This window comes from Eulemur rufifrons, chromosome 2 (assembly GCF_041146395.1).
Source record: "Eulemur rufifrons isolate Redbay chromosome 2, OSU_ERuf_1, whole genome shotgun sequence".
NCBI lineage: Eukaryota > Metazoa > Chordata > Mammalia > Primates > Lemuridae > Eulemur > Eulemur rufifrons.
In genome coordinates, this window is record NC_090984.1 from 67,455,131 (window position 1) to 67,474,288 (window position 19,158).

Genomic DNA, 19,158 nt, shown 5'->3' on the forward strand with positions numbered 1-19,158 from the left:
AAAGCAGAGGAAGTTCGGGGACGACGGTGCTCTGGACTGCACGACAGCAGTTTCTAAGGCGTAGAGGATAGGGTGGGTGGAGGAGGAGCAGAACACGGAGAAGGGAAAGCTGAAGAAAAATACTCACGCCAATGGGTAAAAGGGAAAAGGTGAGAAGGAATGGAGTAGGAGACGGAACCAATGGTGGGAGAGGCGGAGGAAGAAGGGGGAGGGGCAGAAGCCAATCGGGGAGCGGGGGAAAGGAGGGAGCGGGGACGCGAGCGAGGACGCGGCCTCGCGCGCTCGCTCCCCTCCCTCAGGCGGGATCGCTCGCGCCTTCCCAGGCTCCCGGGAGACGAGGGCAGGGGCGGGGCCGTGCCGAGCGCGCGGCGCGGCTGGCGTCGCGAGGTGAGGGGGGCGGGGGCGGGGGATTGTGGGGCTGGCGGCGCGGGCGCGTGAGTGCGCGCGCGCGGCCAGTCCAGGCTGCGGCGCCGCTCCGCCCCCGGCCGGGTGTGTGGCTACGCGCGCGCGCGTGCGTTCTGGCGGTGCGCGCCGGGAGAGATGCTGAGGTAAAGTTCGGGAGAGAGGGAGAGATCCGTCAGCGAGAGGGAGCCCGAGTGGCCGCCATTACTGAGCCCGGCACGGCTGCGGGCGCAGGGGAAGGGGGGAGGGACGGGGCCGCTGCTGGTGGCGGGGAGGGAGGGTGAGTGGGTTACCAGGCAGCGGGAGCTGTAGGGCTAGGGTTTCGGGGCGTGTGAGTTGCGGGGGGGTGGGGGGAGGTGGCTGAAGGGACGCGGCGCTCGGTGAGCGCGCCGGGGAAGAGAGGCGAGCAGAGAGTGGAGGAGGAGGTGGCGGCGGCGGGAGCGCTCCCCAGGAATGTCGCTGCCGCCGCCACCGCCGAGGCTACTGCCGTTGAGGAGGAGACGAAGGAGACCGACGTTGTTAGGTAGGACCTTGCGGCCCCCTGCTCCTCCGGGCCCGCCCGCCCCCTCCCCGCCCGGACACAGACCCTCCCGCGGCCGGCTGCCCCGCTCGGTCGCCGCCGCCGGTTGTAACCAGTTGAAGGGGCTGGGGCCCCGCGGCCACCGAGGGGAGCCTGGCGCCGCGCTCCGTTCTCACAGGCCGGGCGGGGAGCAGCTGCTGCGGCGGGCTACGGTCGGCGTGAAGGGCAGAGAGGCCGGGGGAGGGGGTGCTTTCTCCACAGGTGACGGGGCCGGGGTCGGCGGAGGCCTGGTGGTGGCCAGGGATCGCGCCGGCCGCGCCAGGCTTTCGCTCTCGCTCGCCGCCCTCACTTGCCCGGGTCTCGGGTGGTACGTGGGGAAGGAAGGTGGCGGTGTCTGTTGGCCGGCTTGCTGCTGTTAACGAGTTCCACCTGGAAGGGGGAGAGAGGGCGGGCGCGGATTCTGGGAAACATAATCTCGGTTGCAAACTTAAACGCTTTTCAGGGGGATCGGCCCTTTTCACTTTTTCCTTATCTCCCGGACTCCTCCCTGGGTTCTCTTCACCAATTTTCCATCTGCTGCTAAAACTGGGGGTAAGGTATGAGAAGTTGCACTGCGCAATCAAAATACAGAGCCCTACCGGTTGACTGAGACTGGATTGAGGCTTTGATACTGAGTTTTCGCTAGAATAACCTCTAGATTCTTCCTCTGTTTCCACTAAAGAAAAGTATCGGGGTGGGGGTGGGGAACCGCGCGGGAGCGCGCGCGCACTTACCCACACATAAATACACTCACTCCCTCACACCCTCCCTCTACAGCGTTGTTAGAAATGCAAGTGAAGTGGAGGCTCTGGGTGTAGCTGAGGCTGAAAGGTGCTCGGAAGTGAGGGCAAACTATTAGGACGTCTAGTAAAATTCCGAGAAAGTTGTAGGGGAGACGCTTATACTTTTACCACATAATAGAAATCCGGCTTTGCCAATGTTTAGTAAATGGGAATTTAAATGTTTTAAAGCAGACCAAGATAGGCATACAGACGGATTTCTGCACGCGTTTTTAAGTTTAAATTCCCATCAATAATTTGCTTTTTCCTTTGTGATAGGTAGGAAACAAGGACAATATTTTATTAATAAAAAATGTTTAGGTGTGAAAACAGTGAAATGTGTCGCTGTATTTACTAGTCCTCGCTTATGTTGCTTTCTACAGGTGTTGTGGGGGAGGGGGGAGTGTTGCCAGTTCCACTTAAATCCAAAACCAACGTTCACTTTGAACAGAATGTTAGAGGATGTTTGTCTGTAATGAGTATCTCATTCACTTCATGGAAGATTTCTTTAAATTACCATTTGAAATGGTTCTAACAAAAATGAATCTAGATGAAACTGTTTCAAATTCGGAATAATATTTGGTTTAGACATATATTAATGTGTTTGGAAATGTTTACTGTCAATTCCAGTTTATTTGTAGTTTGATAAAATGGTACTCTTATTCAGTATTTTTAGATAAATATACTGTGTAGGTAATCTGGGTAGTTTCCAGAATAAGGTTTTGCTTTCAATTTAAATTCCTTTCTCATTCTCTTTCATCTGTACTTTGTAATTGACCCCATTTCTTGCATCTATGATGCATAAAGCAGAGCAAGAGAGTGAATAAGCGTGGGTCACCAAAAACTTGGAAAGACAAATTATGACTAAACAGTGCAATGACAGGCTAGGCATACCTATGCTTTTAACTTTCAAAAAATAGCACTATCGATCCGATTGACTTAAAGCAGAATCAGTCAGACGGTACAGATGATTAGATAACTATCGATTTGGTTGTCTTGTGTAGGCTACATTTTTAACCCAGGTCAGCATGTCTTACTTCACCATTCTTTGTACATTAATTATTAAGAGCATATACACTTTGATATAAGAATTATCACAGAATTCTGTTATTTTTATCAACTTTTTAGTGTCCCTCCCCCCATTTAAAGTACTTTAGCAATTTTAAAAATGTATTGCAAAATTAATATCTGAATTCCTTCACGTGGTTCTTATTCTAAATGTTTTGAAAATCATTTCCCCTTCCTTGTTTTGTTTGAAAGGGAGATTTAGTACAGTGATTGTTTTGGAGAAAATGAATTATTTTGACCTTGAAGGTTAAGATTTTTTTAGGGAATAAAATATTGTATTTACATTCCTTTTTTGGATTTGAGGTTATGATACAGCTTAAAATAATAGCTTTGTAACTCACTTTTTTAATTGAAGAAAAAGTTAATGTCATGTGAAGACTGTACTTAATTTTTTCAACATTAAACAGGACTTTAGGTAACTTTTGGTTTTTAGTATTCATTTCTTAAATATGAAATGGCATTATAGAGATTTTCTTGGTAGCTACACAGTAAGTTTTGTCACAACTGCAGTTTCCATAGATACTATGTTAAGAACTATTTGGGCTGTAAACTCCGTTTTTTCTTTGCACATCAAGAAGGTATGGTATGGTATAACTGACTCAAGAAGCATTGTATAGCGTTCTGTTTTAGTTATGCCTGTGTTCCTAAAAGATGTTTGTAATATACTTTTAAAGTACACCAGGGGAATTTGATTTCTAAAAGAACTACAAAGAAACTTTGATGCAAAGTGACGCATTGTTTGGTAATTTGAGTAATCAAGCTCTTACTTGCTTAAGTGCAGACTTTTGTCGATCATTTTATCAAACTAGGAAAAACCACATTAGAAATTAAGAAAAGTCATTCAACACTAAGAATTTTAAGTATGAACTTTAATTGGTTTTCAAACTCTGTTCCTTGGATTCCTATGGTTTTTTCCCCTAGATTCCTTGAGACTTCCTCTGACCACCCACCCTCCCTAACAAGGGCAGCTTTTATTTTTGTCTGTTAAATGTCTTGTACTTAGATATAAGAGTTCCTTTAAAAAAAAAGTTCATCTTCATTTTAAAAATTGTAAAGCCTCTGATTTGTTATTCATGAATTCAAATTACTTTTATACAGAACTTACTATGTATGTGACTGACCCTGGGAATACGCAGAAAAATTAGAGATATAGTGTAGCTCAAGCTTTAGTTGGAGAGGTAGTAACTATAAAGGAGTAAATAGTTAAAAGTACTAAGAGATGCAGAAAAGAGAACACCTATTTTTATCAAGGCCTCTTTGAGAATTCTTCACAGAAGAGACATTTTAATTTGAGTTTTAACTGCAAGTAGGGGTTTGAATGTAAGAGAAACAAAAAAGGATAGTCTTTTTTTCCCCCCCACCATATTTTAGAAGCTGACTGTCCACATGCCTTAGGTTTGCAGTGAAATGAAACAGATTGTTAATGTTTGCTCATATCTGTGTATTTTACTTCTCAGAATTAGAGCTATTGTGAAAAGGATTTATGCATAACTTTGTAATTATGTGGTTAAAATATGACTAGTATATGTCACTTGGTTAGATTGTCAAGCTTTTCATCATGAAGAGTTGATGGTAAAAAGTGAGTTTTCATTTTTCTAGCTTCAGATTAGATTTAGCCTATTTATTACCCCTGACCAATATTTTATTGAGCAGCTGGACACTGTGAGTGGTACAAGAAGTATAAAATATTGCTCCCTTAATAGAGCTATTACTTTCGTGAAGAGAGAGCGTGACAGCGTAGGAATTTGGGCTGTATATAGGGTAATACATACTGATTTAAAAATTGGTATAAAGGAATTTAGATAAAGGAGATGCTACTTGTAAGAAGCGTAGGATTGGGATACTAAGGGGGAAAAAGACATTTAGCTAAATTAATGACAGTGTGGGCCAAAAGCAAAGGGAAAAAGGACAGATTGACAGGTAAGGAGAAAATATAAAATAAAAATATAATCAGTTTGTACCTTATGAACCAGAGTGAAAGATTTGGGAAAGTGTTAACACAGGGGTAATAGAAAGGGTGATGGAGAAATAAACACAGCGATTGGCATAATTATCTGTCCTAGTTGGCATTTTCAAACAACCTTGAAAAAATTCTTGCCTTGCCATCTTATACGGTATAGTTTGTTCAGTTTCTTCCTGTTTGATTATGTCCTCTGATTCAAAATAGTATGTTTCTTTATATACTTTTCAGAACCAAGGTAATACCTCTTCTTTGTAAGGAACTACTAGAAAATTAACATTCCTATGATTGGGGAATTGAAAGATCAGATTTTTATTCCTCTTTATTAACCAAATATGTCATTCTTCAGATGTTTCTTTATATATAAATAAGAGTATTAAATCAAATTGTCTTTCAGATAATTTTCTGAAGTTTGTTACCTTGAAATTTTAAATTACTAAGCTTGACCTTGCCTCATTTCATTACTGAAGTTTCATTTGTCTTTGGAAATAACACCTGAAACTCAGGTGATACCACCATTTATCTGTTGCTAAAACTGATTAGTTTTTCATTAAGAAACACTCATTTATCTTTTATTTCTTATATCTAGTAGCCAGTCACCAAACTCTCTCACTTGAATTGCTCTTTTCAATTCTATTATAGTAGTTCAGATGCTTTGAGGCTGTAGTACTTGTGTATCTCCTGGGCTTTGTGCTCCACGAAGTCCAATCTTATATTCCACTTCTAGACTAATCTGTAGTGGCTCCTTATTGCCTATTACAAGGTATAACACCTGTTTGCCCTTGAAGACCTGTAGTCATGTCTTATATGTTCAACCATATTTCTCCACTTTCCACCATGCCTACTATGCTCAACTACTCCACCCTAACCACACACCTGGAATGACTTCTCTTTAAATCAAAATTTAGTCTATTTTTTAAGGTTCATTCAAATCCGTCCTCTTAACTGAAACTGTTAATCCGTTTCAGGGGTCTGCAAACTATGGCCTCTGGGCCAAATCTGGCTGGCTGCCTATTTTGTATAATGGCTTTCTACATTTTGAAATGGTTGGGGAAAAATTAAAAGAATAATATTTTGTGTATTTTGTGATGTGTGAAAATTATATGGAACTTAAATTCCAGTGTCCCTAAATAAAGTTTTATTGTAACACAGCCATGGTCATTTATTTGTTGTCTAAGACTGCTTTTGTACTACCACAGCAGAGTTAACTAGTGTGACAGATAACTGTATGGCATGCAAATCCTAAAATATTTGCTACCTAGCCCTTTTATAGAAAAAGTTTATAAACCCTGATCTATTTCAATCTTTCATTTCTTTGAATTCCTATTGCATTTATCAGAATCATGGTGTAGCACATTGCCTTTATCTCCTCAACTATGGTACTATAAAGCTTCTTAAAAATACAATGTAGAAAGTGCCTTTCAGACCTTTTTTTTAAATCCGCGATTCCTTTTAAATCTACACCCCTTCCTTTAGATTCTTATTCAGCTTCTTAATGTTCCCATCACCAAGCATTCTCATCATTAAGAAAATTGTTAAACCTTATCTGATGTTTGTATAATGAAAATGATCATTCCTCTCCTGTATATCTTTATAATATTAGATGTCAAATTATCCCCCCCCACTCACCCCCACCCCTGCCCTTCTTGATTCTCTAAAGTGGGGAGAAAAGACACTGGAAGGGAGTTGAACATATTCGTAGTACTGACTTAGTGGACTTCCCTGTAAGTACCTTTGTACCTTCAGAACCTCTGACATAAAGCTAAGCAGAGTAGCTAAGCACAGTAATTACTTATGGATTGTTTACATAGGTTGATACAAATGAGATGACCTTTGGTTCTTCTGTTTTCACCACAGAATAAGGAAATGGAGTACAAAGAGTTGGAATAACTTTCACAGCAAGGCCTGAGGGCAGTAACGTTATCAGAGAAGGGTGTAGATTAAAATAATAAGGTAGGTGGTTAGCCTGTTTGAGAATAGTTGTGGTCATTGGTTTTCAAATATTTTTCATCAGTGAAACTTTTAAAAAAAAAAAAACTTGAAATGTTAAAAGATAAAAATAGATGTTTACTATATAAATTGTTGAAATGTTTGTTAGGTTCTCTTTTCATTCGATTATAGTCTTAAGATTAATTTGGTTAGCCTGTTTGAGAATAGTTGTGGTCATTGGTTTTCAAATATTTTTCATCAGTGAAACTTTAAAAAAAAAAAAAACTTGAAATGTTAAAAGATAAAAATAGATGTTTACTATATAAATTGTTGAAATGTTTGTTAGGTTCTCTTTTCATTCGATTATAGTCTTAAGATTAATTTGTAGGAATGATGATTTTTTTTTTTAAGGGCTTCTTTCAACCTAAAGATTGTGTGCTTATATGGTAGAAACCTTGGTTTAAAGGTAAAATAAAATGTGGCATATGAGCGACTCTCCTGTAGGTATTACATTGTTAAATTAGCTATCTTATGTATGTTAAGACTTTTTCATTTTCTCTTCACAGCATCAATAAATTTGTCATTGAGAATTAGCATAGAGAACATTAAGAAAAGTAATATAACACACTCTTCATTTTATAGTCTGCAGTTGATTTTATTCTTAACTATTTCAGACAAGTTGTAACTATTTCAGACAAATTTGCTTAAGGTTGTGGAATATATATGATACCTTTGGGTTTGGCTTTTTTGAATATTTGTTTATATAAGAGATATTGTATTCATTTGATTTAAAGAAGATAGAACATGTAATTACAAAGATCTGTCTGTGTAATTAGGTGTTGGGAATGTAATTTCCTATAATAATTTATGATTTTTAAAAGTCTTTAAGCAGCCAAATATTTTGAATCAATTATATTTGGGATTATACTCACCTTCATTTTGAAAATTGATTTTTTTAAGTTTATAAATAAAAATTAGATTTTTATTCTGGGTGGATACATTATTATAGATCATAATTAGCCTTGATTCTGATGGCTTCATTTCTTTTTGTTTATTTGTTTGTTTTTTGTTTTTTTGAGACAGAGTCTCACTCTGTTGCTGGGGCTAGAGTGCTGTGGCGTCAGCCTAGCTCACAGCAACCTCAAACTCCTGGGCTCAAGCAATCCTACTGCCCCAGCCTCCCAAGTAGCTGGGACTACAGCCACCCAGTACTGTGCCCAGCTAATTTTTCTATTTTTAGTAGAGACAGGGTCTTACTCTTGCTTAGGCTAGTCTTGAACTCCCAAGCCCAAGCTATCCTCCTGCCTTGGTCTTCCAGAATGCTAGGATTACAGGTGTGAGCCAGCAGGCATGGCTCAGGTTTATGTTTAAAAAGGAATACTCTGGTTGATCTGATATGAATTAGACTAGGGAAAGGGAAGCAGGGAAGTTAGTTTAGAAGACCTTGGAGTAATGTTGAGTCAGAGATGTCGATGGATGGGATCAGTGTTACAATAGTGCAGGCAGAGAAAAGTGGTAAATTATGGATATAGTTTGAAGATAGGGCCAATAGGAATTTCCTTACACAGTATAATATTAACAATTTAAAAGCAATGTTTTAGAAATTATGTCTTTTATTAGTACATGTGACAGTTTGGTGAAAAGGCACAGAAGTTTTAGTTTAAATCTTGAATTATTAAGAATCTATTTTTTCATTTTTCTAGATTCCTTCTAGAACTTTTTTTTTAATTTGCAGAAAGCCACTTTATGTTACTAAAACTCCATTAAAAGGAGCGTATAATGTTTGGTCTAGTAAAATATCTTAGAAAACTTAGTTGGGGAGATAGCTTAATTTTGACAGACAATTGTAGGACAGTTTTACCTGAATATATTCTGTAAGTATTTCCCTGATACAAAATAAAAATTTATAAGATAATCTTAAAGGCAAAAGTGAGAGACTGCATTGCAAACCATTAAAAGCAGGACTGTTGCTTAAGAAAGTAAAAGATTGGGCATGAGGAGACTTTCACCCTAATCTAATAACTTTGAGTAGGATTATCACTACTTTTGTCTAGGTTCCTTTGTCAGTAAAAATGTAATGCTAGATGGTATGAGAACAAGTTATATGAAAGTAAGCTATGTCAAAAGTTGAAAAGATATACATGATTGACACAAATAGGTAGTACTGTTAACCATATTTAAAAGGAATTTTCAAATTAAACAGCCCATATATAGTTGAAGGCGTTGGTCATAAGTTTATTAATGGGAGCGTGAAAAACAAGGGGTTTTTTTTGTTGTTGTTCTTAGCACCAGAAACAAACTGCCTTAGTTATTTAATGGAGGGTGGTTTTGATCTGGATGTTAGGGGCCAGTGGATAATTTGTGTCTATATAATCTATCCCAGTGTTTCAAATGAAATTCCCTTACAACCTGTTACAGCAATTTCATGAGCTCTGTCTTTCTCCCTTGAGTTGGTAATACCAGTCATCCGAATAAATAGTGAAATCCTTTTGAGGGCAAAGTGACAACAATTTTTTTCTAGTATAGGGTTTCTCAGGCTTTTTTTTTTTTTTTTTGAAAACACTTTTTTAAAACTAAAGGTTCTAAGTTAAAGAAACCTATGAATCAGATAAAGAAGATAGTACTCTGGTGAGAAAGTTGGGAGGAGAGAGCAGCTATTTGTCCAACAGCCTCTTTCCATCTCTTAGGTGGAAGAATTTTTCTACCACAGACTGAAAATCACCAAATGGCGGGTGACTAATGACATAAGCTTTGTAGCCAACTTCAAAATACCAGTAGGTAGTCTACCCGATAGCATTGTTAGAAGGACATGGATGTTCCTCCCTGTATCAAATTGGCAGTTTACTGTGAATTGGTGTGAAACCATAAAAGTCACACAGACTACTTTATTTTTAATTTAAACTAATATTTGTGACTCAGAGACTGTTACTGCCAAATTAATTAGGAAGTGTTGAAACCTTAATATCAAAATTTAACCTCAATATAATAGTTTTATTTCTTTCTCAGATAAAAAGCCTTCCAGTTTCAGTGACTAATAAAAGGGGTCATGACTTAATGCCTTCACTCTTCATTTATTTTAAGACCCTTTTCTTTCTGGAACTTTGGAACTTTAAAAATATATTTTATGATAGGATGTTTTCACTTCTCTGTCTTTCTAAAGGTATAGAGTGTATCTCAGTAATTTGGAGTTTATGCTATAGGAGAGCAGAAGTGAGTTGTAACTTTCAATGAATGATAGTATTCAGAATTATATTGTTTGGATAAACATGTAAGAAATATTAATAAAAATGTGACTGTTATGGTAAGGATTAGGTTTGTAGTTGAAAATTTTCTACAGTACTTAGGTCCTTACTATATTGTGTTGTTTTCTATTAACCAATCTATGTCTCTGAAACTGGAAGGCAAGGGACAATAGTCTTAGACATCTTTGAATTACTTGTAGTTTTCAGAATCGATGTTTCTTTAATGAAGAGTTATATTTCATTATGTATTTTAGTGATTGTACTGCTTAAAGTAAAAATTCCCAAAGTAATCATTAAATAAATTTTCTTTTGATGTATACAGTATATCATCTGAAGATTTTGCTTTTCTATTAAAAATAGATCTTGTATTCTATTTTCAATTTTTTCTGTAATTGTTAGTTATGGAATCATTGTGCTATTTTCACATAATTAATTTTACTTTTTATCACCATGTATAACTTTTGTTATCCAATTAATATGGGTTTTTTTTCTGTAAATATCCATATATAAAGTAGTCTGATTGTTCTTTTACACTGTTTTTTTGCACAGTTTAGGTAAAGAATGTTAAACTTGATGCTAGGTACAAATTTTCAGTTTGGCCAGATGAAGATTTTTAAGAATTGTACTTAATAAAAAAAAAGTTAATAGGATTGGATGAGATTTCCCTAATTTTCTTTTGCTACTTGTTACCATATACATACCATGATACGCTGCTACATATCATTTGTAAGTAACAAGTCTGATTGTATCACTTTTCATAATAGTTTCCCATGGTTTCAAGAATCAAATTAAGAAATGGAACAGGCCGGGCGCGGTGGCTCACGCCTGTAATCCTAGCACTCTGGGAGGCCGAGGCGGGTGGATTGCTCAAGGTCAGGAGTTCGAGACCAGCCTGAGCGAGACCCCGTCTCTACTAAAAATAGAAAGACATTATATGGACACCTAAAAAAATCTATATAGAAAAAAATTAGCCGGGCATAGTGGCGCATGCCTGTAGTCCCAGCTACTCGGGAGGCTGAGGCAGTAGGATCGCTTGAGCCCAGGAGTTTGAGGTTGCTGTGAGCTAAGCTGACGCCACGGCACTCACTCTAGCCTGGGCAACAAAGTGAGACTCTGTCTCAACAAAAAAAAAAAAAAAAAAAGAAATGGAACTAATATTTATCAAGCCCTTTTTGTTAGACACTTCACATTTAAAAAAATGATTTAGTTCTTAAACTTGTGTAGGTATGCAGTCCCATTTTATAGATGAGAGACCATGTGTAAGAAGTTTATGGCTTTACTGCTGTCATCAACTAGTGAATGATGGGTCAGATTTTGAAATCAATTATATTTACACATAGTTTATACTTCTTGTGTTGCTGCTTCAGTATAGTAATATTTTTATTACAGAAATGAACCTGATATTTATTTTGTTTGACTATCAGATGGCTGATAAAATTAATATTTGGTTGAGGCTGATGGAAGAAAATTTTAGAGTATAAGAATAAATCTGAAATTTTATTTTCAAAAATTACATACTATAATTTTATGAGAAATATTAGTCAAAATTTTAATTATAAGAACAATTTGTCTTCACCATTAGTTAGTGTAACGCATGTGTAGTATAGTTGAAACAGATGTTTACTTGCAATGGAGGTCAGTGGACAAGCCAGGTATTTGGGGCAGGGGCAGGGAGAGTGGGGGCAGAGGTGGTCTTTTCTTAGATTTCTTTTTGTTGTTCTTTATATTCTCTATTTTGTATGGATTGAGGATAAATTTTATATGTGTTGATATGCATTACTGGATTTTTTTCCTATCTTGTAAAATTTTTTAAGGTACTAGGAGTGATATATTGCTTTTAATTCAGCCTCAAAAGAATGTGAAGACTCCAAATAAAACTTTTTAAACAGACTGATTCATTGTCTATTCATTGAATATAATCAAAATTAAATTTCTTATAATTCTTAGACGTTATCTAATGTTGCTAGTATATCAAATAATTCTAAAAGATTGTCTCACATATATAATCTGAAAATGCTTTAGCTTGGCACCACTCAAAAGGTGGTCTTTGAGCTCTTTGTAACTACTCTGGGAGGAAATAAATCCAGAAATTAAGAGCATCTAGAAATAATTTGGCAATAGTTTTATGTCTCTTGAATGTAATAAAAAGTTGAGGCTTGGCTTTTTTAAAAGTTTTGTTTATATTTTACAAAAATTTCATTTTATATAGTAAAATTTCATTTATAATTACACTTTTTTATTTCAGTTCTTACAGATTTGAAATGAAAATTGCTCATTCCCCTTAAATAGTTTGAGAAGCCCTGATCTACTTAAATCTTGTCAGTATTCGTATAACTGTCTACTTATTTCTATTTCCCTGTTTAAGTATTTGAATGTTCTTTGTTGTTATGGGACATAAAATTTGATAGAGTTCACAAGAGTGTGTTAAAACTTATTGAAAAAATTTTTTTGATTCTAAAATTTTGTTAAATTCGTATGAAATTCTGTTTTAGAGAATAAGTTTTGAGAAACCCTGTAATAGAAAGCAGGTTGTTTTGTATTTTTAAAAGTTGTGAGGGAGTTTCTAAGGCTACAAGTAAATTTTAGTTATCACCAACATAGCCTTCAATCACAGAAGGCAGGAAAATTAAGGGAGTGGCAAGTACTAGTTTTTTCCTCAAACTCATAAGAAGGAGTAATTAGAGGCAAAATGCACATTTGGTTAATAGAGGTTTATGTTAAAATTTGTGAGACATTACATTAGATTTTGTATTTAATTGTAATTTTTAGGTTTGCCTTAAATTTTGAAGTCATCTTGCATTTATAACAGTAAATCATAAACTACGATAATTTCTTAAAGTACATCTAACATCATTATTAACATTGTTATTAACTTGCATGGTGATTTGTTATGAACATCTTTAATATGTGTAATTCATTGTATTTCATGATTAAGATTTGTCCTTTCTCCCCCTCTTTCTAGGAAGATGATCCATATGATCTTGAAGACCTTTCTGCACAGAAATGAGGGAAATACAAAGAACCAATCTGTATTTTGAGATGATTTTATTTTCAGAATGAGAAGTATGTCTGGTTACCTTTATGAATGTAGAGACATGAGAAGAGAGTTATGATGGCAAAAAACAAAGAGCCTCGTCCCCCATCCTATACTATCAGTGTAGTTGGACTCTCTGGGACTGAAAAAGACAAAGGTAACTGTGGAGTTGGAAAGTCTTGTTTGTGCAATAGATTTGTACGCTCAAAAGCAGATGAATATTATCCAGAGCATACTTCTGTGCTTAGCACCATTGACTTTGGAGGACGAGTAGTAAACAATGATCACTTTTTGTACTGGGGTGACATAACACAAAATGGTGAAGATGGAGTAGAATGCAAAATTCATGTCATTGAACAAACAGAGTTCATTGATGACCAGACTTTCTTGCCACATCGGAGTACGAATTTGCAACCATATATAAAACGTGCAGCTGCCTCTAAGTTGCAGTCAGCAGAAAAACTAATGTACATTTGCACTGATCAGCTGGGCTTGGAGCAAGACTTTGAACAGAAGCAAATGCCTGAAGGGAAGCTCAATGTAGATGGATTTTTATTGTGCATTGATGTAAGTCAGGGATGCAATAGGAAGTTTGATGATCAACTTAAATTTGTGAATAACCTTTTTGTCCAGCTATCAAAATCAAAAAAACCTGTAATAATAGCAGCAACTAAATGTGATGAATGTGTGGATCATTATCTTAGAGAAGTTCAGGCATTTGCTTCAAACAAAAAGAACCTTCTTGTAGTGGAAACATCAGCTCGATTTAATGTCAACATTGAGACATGTTTCGCTGCACTGGTACAAATGTTGGATAAAACTCGTGGCAAGCCTAAAATTATTCCCTATCTGGATGCTTATAAAACACAGAGACAACTTGTTGTCACAGCAACAGATAAGTTTGAAAAACTTGTGCAGACTGTGAGAGATTATCATGCAACTTGGAAAACTGTTAGTAATAAATTAAAAAATCATCCTGATTATGAAGAATACATCAACTTAGAGGGAACAAGAAAGGCCAGAAATACATTCTCCAAACATATAGAACAACTTAAACAGGAACATATAAGAAAAAGGAGAGAAGAATATATAAATACTTTACCAAGAGCTTTTAACACTCTTTTGCCAAATCTAGAAGAGATTGAACATTTGAATTGGTCAGAAGCTTTGAAGTTAATGGAAAAGAGAGCAGATTTCCAGTTATGTTTTGTGGTGCTAGAAAAAACACCTTGGGATGAAACTGACCATATAGATAAAATTAATGACAGACGAATCCCATTTGACCTCCTGAGCACTTTAGAAGCTGAAAAAGTCTATCAGAACCATGTACAACATCTAATATCGGAGAAGAGGAGGGTAGAAATGAAGGAAAAATTCAAAAAGACTTTGGAAAAAATTCAGTTCATTTCACCCGGGCAGCCATGGGAGGAAGTTATGTGCTTTGTTATGGAGGATGAAGCCTTCAAATATATCACTGAAGCTGATAGTAAAGAGGTATATGGTAGACATCAGCGAGAAATAGTTGAAAAAGCCAAAGAAGAGTTTCAGGAAATGCTTTTTGAGCATTCTGAACTTTTTTATGATTTAGATCTTAATGCAACACCTAGTTCAGACAAAATGAGTGAAATTCATACAGTTCTGAGTGAAGAACCTAGATACAAAGCTTTACAGAAACTTGCACCTGATAGGGAATCTCTTCTACTTAAACATATAGGATTTGTTTATCATCCCACTAAAGAAACATGTCTTAGTGGCCAAAACTGTACAGATATTAAAGTGGAGCAGTTACTTGCCAGTAGTCTTTTGCAGTTGGATCATGGCCGCTTACGGTTGTATCATGATAGTACCAATATAGATAAAGTTAACCTTTTCATTTTAGGGAAGGATGGCCTTGCCCAAGAACTAGCAAATGAGATAAGGACACAATCCACTGATGATGAGTATGCCTTAGATGGAAAAATTTATGAACTTGATCTTCGGCCAGTTGATGCCAAATCGCCTTACTTTTTGAGTCAATTATGGACTGCCGCCTTTAAACCACATGGGTGCTTCTGTGTATTTAATTCTATTGAGTCACTGAATTTTATTGGGGAATTTATTGGAAAAATAAGAACTGAAGCTTCACAGATCAGAAAAGATAAATACATGGCCAATCTTCCATTTACATTAATTCTGGCTAATCAGAGAGATTCCATTAGTAAGAATCTACCAATTCTCAGGCACCAAGGGCAGCAGTTGGCAAATAAGTTACAATGTCCTTTTGTAGATGTACCTACTGGCACATATCCTCGTAAATTTAATGAAACCCAGATAAAGCAAGCTCTAAGAGGAGTATTGGAATCAGTTAAACACAATTTGGATGTGATGAGCCCAGTTCCCACCAATAAGGATGTATCAGAAGCTGACTTGAGAATTGTCATGTGTGCCATGTGTGGTGATCCATTTAGTGTGGATCTTATTCTTTCACCCTTCCTTGATTCTCATTCTTGCAGTGCTGCTCAAGCTGGACAGAATAATTCCCTAATGCTTGATAAAATCATTGGTGAAAAGAGGAGACGAATACAGATCACAATATTGTCTTACCATTCTTCAATTGGAGTAAGGAAAGATGAACTGGTTCATGGGTATATATTAGTTTACTCTGCCAAACGGAAAGCATCAATGGGAATGCTTCGAGCATTTCTATCAGAAGTTCAAGACACCATTCCTGTACAACTGGTGGCAGTTACTGACAGCCAAGCAGATTTTTTTGAAAATGAAGCTATTAAGGAGTTAATGACTGAAGGAGAACACATTGCAACTGAGATCACTGCTAAATTTACAGCATTGTATTCTTTATCTCAATATCATCGGCAAACTGAGGTCTTTACTCTGTTTTTTAGTGATGTTCTAGAGAAAAAAAATATGATAGAAAATTCATATTTGTCTGATAATACAAGGGAATCAACCCATCAAAGTGAAGATGTTTTTCTGCCATCTCCCAGAGACTGTTTTCCCTATAACAACTACCCTGATTCAGATGATGACACAGAAGCACCACCTCCTTATAGTCCAATTGGAGATGATGTACAGTTGCTTCCAACACCTAGTGACCGTTCAAGATATAGGTTAGATTTGGAAGGAAATGAATATCCTCTTCATAGTACCCCAAACTGTCATGACCATGAACGCAACCATAAAGTGCCTCCACCCATTAAACCTAAACCGGTTGTACCTAAGACAAATGTGAAAAAACTGGATCCAAACCTTTTAAAAACAATTGAAGCTGGTATTGGTAAAAATCCAAGAAAACAGACTTCACGGGTGCCTCTGGCACATCCTGAAGATATGGATCCTTCAGATAACTATGTGGAACCCATTGACACAATTTACAAACAGAAGGGCTATTCTGATGAGATTTATGTTGCCCCAGATGATAGTCAGAATCGCATTAAAATTCGAAACTCATTTGTAAATAACACCCAAGGAGATGAAGAAAATGGATTTTCTGATAGAACCTCAAAAAGTCATGGGGAACGGAGGCCTTCAAAATACAAATATAAATCTAAAACCTTGTTTAGTAAAGCCAAGTCATACTATAGAAGAACACATTCAGATGCAAGTGATGATGAGGCTTTCACCACTTCTAAAACAAAAAGAAAAGGAAGACATCGTGGAAGTGAAGAAGACCCACTTCTTTCTCCTGTTGAAACTTGGAAAGGTGGTATTGATAATCCTGCAATCACTTCTGACCAAGAGTTAGATGATAAGAAGATGAAGAAGAAAACCCATAAAGTGAAAGAAGATAAAAAGGTAAGTTTGATTTATGGTCTGTGATGTTTACAAAGTTGCTTGCTTTTATTTTTTAAAATATATATATTAAGGTAATAGATTGGACATCAGTGAGAACTTAGACTTATTCAGTAAATATTATTAGTGGCTCTTTTTAAATTGAATATTCTGTGGACATAAATTATCTTTATTTTAGTGCATTTTATTTGTGCTTTATTTGGGGTAGAAATTTGATTTCATGTTCTTCAGCATAATTCTAGGTGAATGTTTATTCTTTTTACAGATACCCAGATTATGAAGTGATTTTGTTAATTTTTCTGTTTGTAATCATCCTATATGTCTGTTTTTCTCTTCTGACCTACCAGTTTTGCAATATTAATTTGATATACCTATCTCACTCAGGGAATTAATAATGCAGTAAAACTAACAATTTACAATCTTGGATATTTATTAACATTTCCAGGCAGCCTCTTTGTGGATTGTGGTATACTGCCTGAAGGCATACAGAGTAGTTTCTGAAATTTGAATTGTAGAATTCTGACTAAATGGCATGCTTTCATCTTACAGATTTTTAGTAGGTATTAATTCATCTGATGGTATTAAGCATTAGAAACCTAAATAGGTATGCTTTTTTTATTAGTTCTTTTCACAGTGATAATTTTTAGCAGCTTCACTTCTAGTACTATTTGACACTAGATTGCACACAAAATTTTATTCCCAGATTTTTCTGGTCTTAAGATAGCATTGAATGAGCTTTTATTCTAATATATTGATGATTTCTTCATCAGTTAAGTCCATAGTCTTATGAATTATCAATACATATTTTCTATAGCTGAGTGCTGTTTATCAGCCTCAAATTGCAGATAGGGATATTTTGAATAAGCTTATTCTAGGTAGTTTTCCTACATATAGTAACTATCTGCCTATTATAGTTGAATAGACTCCATTTGATTTTCTAAGTTACAGTATTTTCTTATTTTATCCTTAGCTAGCCTATTCTGTCATTAACTAACTCTAGATTAGGCATGTAAACTTTTTAAATAAGACTCACCTAGACTTATAGAACGTACTCTTAACTTAAAGCACACACTACCAGCAATGAATATCTCTGGCATCTCTTTACATTCACCCTAATATCACTAGACCCATCTATACATTTTATCACTGCCAAAAGACCTCAATATTTTTCTTTTAATTTGCTTATATTAAAACATCACAGGCTTTCCATTTTTAAATTGCTTTTATTTTTGAGTATGTTATTTTTCTATTTTTGTTCCCAAGCCTACTTAATGGCTTTGGAAACTTTTTATTTTGAAATACTTTCAACGTAGATAATAGTTACAAGAATAGTAAAAGGAACACCTGTGTATTCTTTGACCCAGATTTGCCAATTGTTTACATTTTGCTTCACCTGCATGAGCAGTTTGTATATGTGTGGGGTTTTCTTTAAGCCCTTTGAGATTAAGTTGGAGACATTATACTCTTTTTGTCATTAAATATTTCATTATGTATTCCTTAGAGCAGAAGCATTCTCTTTAATAGTAGTATGTATTTTTCATATTGATGCATAGTCTTTCAAATTATACTTTTAGTATAATTTTATACTTTTAGTCAAGAGGCAGATGAAGGCATTTTGTTGTGAAGTGATAGAGGTATAAAAACCACAAGAGAAATCAACGAAGATAAATGTTGATTTTTTGAAAAGACTAGAAAAATAGACAAACCTCTGGCAACATTGGTGAGAAAAAGAGAAGGCAAAAATAAGTACTGTGAATGAAAAGGAGGACATAGTCACAGATAGATCAGATTAAAAGGATAATAGAGAACGCTGTCATTTATGCCAACAAATTTAAAGCTTAAACAAAATGAACAAACTTCTAGAAAAATAATTTACCTAAACAGGAAAGCTTTGAATAATCCTGTAATTATTAAAAAGTGAAGTAGTAGATTTTCCAAACAAGGAAATAGTAGGCTGGGATAATTTTACAGGAGACTTTTCAAGGAAGAGGTCATTCCAATGTTGTATAAATTGTTCTTGAGAATAGAAAGCAAAGAAATACATGCTTCAATTTATGCTATCCTTAATTCTAGAACCAGACAAGGATGGTGTAAAAAGGAAAATTATAGTCCCATTTTACTCATGAGGGTACATATAGAAATTTTAAATGAATTACAGGTCCACAGACCAGACTCTTAACTGCTATTTTGAAATTCATTAACCTATGAAAACCAAAAGTTTCAGAACTTGCCAACACAACCTGATTCGATCTATTCTCATTGGTGGCAAATCCTGACATGAACAGATGAGAGTTTGCTTATAATCATTGTTATTTAAAGCAAATATCCATGGAGTTCACTGTGAAAATATTAATGTGTTTGAGTACTAGGTGCTGAGATTGTTACATAATATACTT

The 19,158-nt window shown here is 36.3% G+C and overlaps 1 protein-coding gene across 5 annotated transcripts in view; it reads left to right on the top strand.

Annotated features, from left to right (window-relative positions):
• Nucleotides 1-355: 355 nt before the first annotated feature.
• The window catches only part of ARHGAP5 (Rho GTPase activating protein 5), a 71,645-nt gene continuing 52,842 nt past the window's right edge, over nt 356-19,158 (top strand). For 2 of the 5 annotated variants that reach the window (XM_069486416.1, XM_069486453.1), the window contains exons 1-2: nt 716-925; nt 12,902-16,765. In XM_069486416.1, the coding sequence (XP_069342517.1) occupies nt 13,049-16,765 (3,717 nt within the window). In that variant the 5' untranslated portion in view covers nt 716-925; nt 12,902-13,048. Of the gene's footprint in view, nt 388-511; nt 549-715; nt 926-6,625; nt 6,722-12,901; nt 16,766-19,158 lie in introns of those variants that run through there. The other 3 variants (XM_069486426.1, XM_069486434.1, XM_069486444.1) reach the window with 3 other exon arrangements.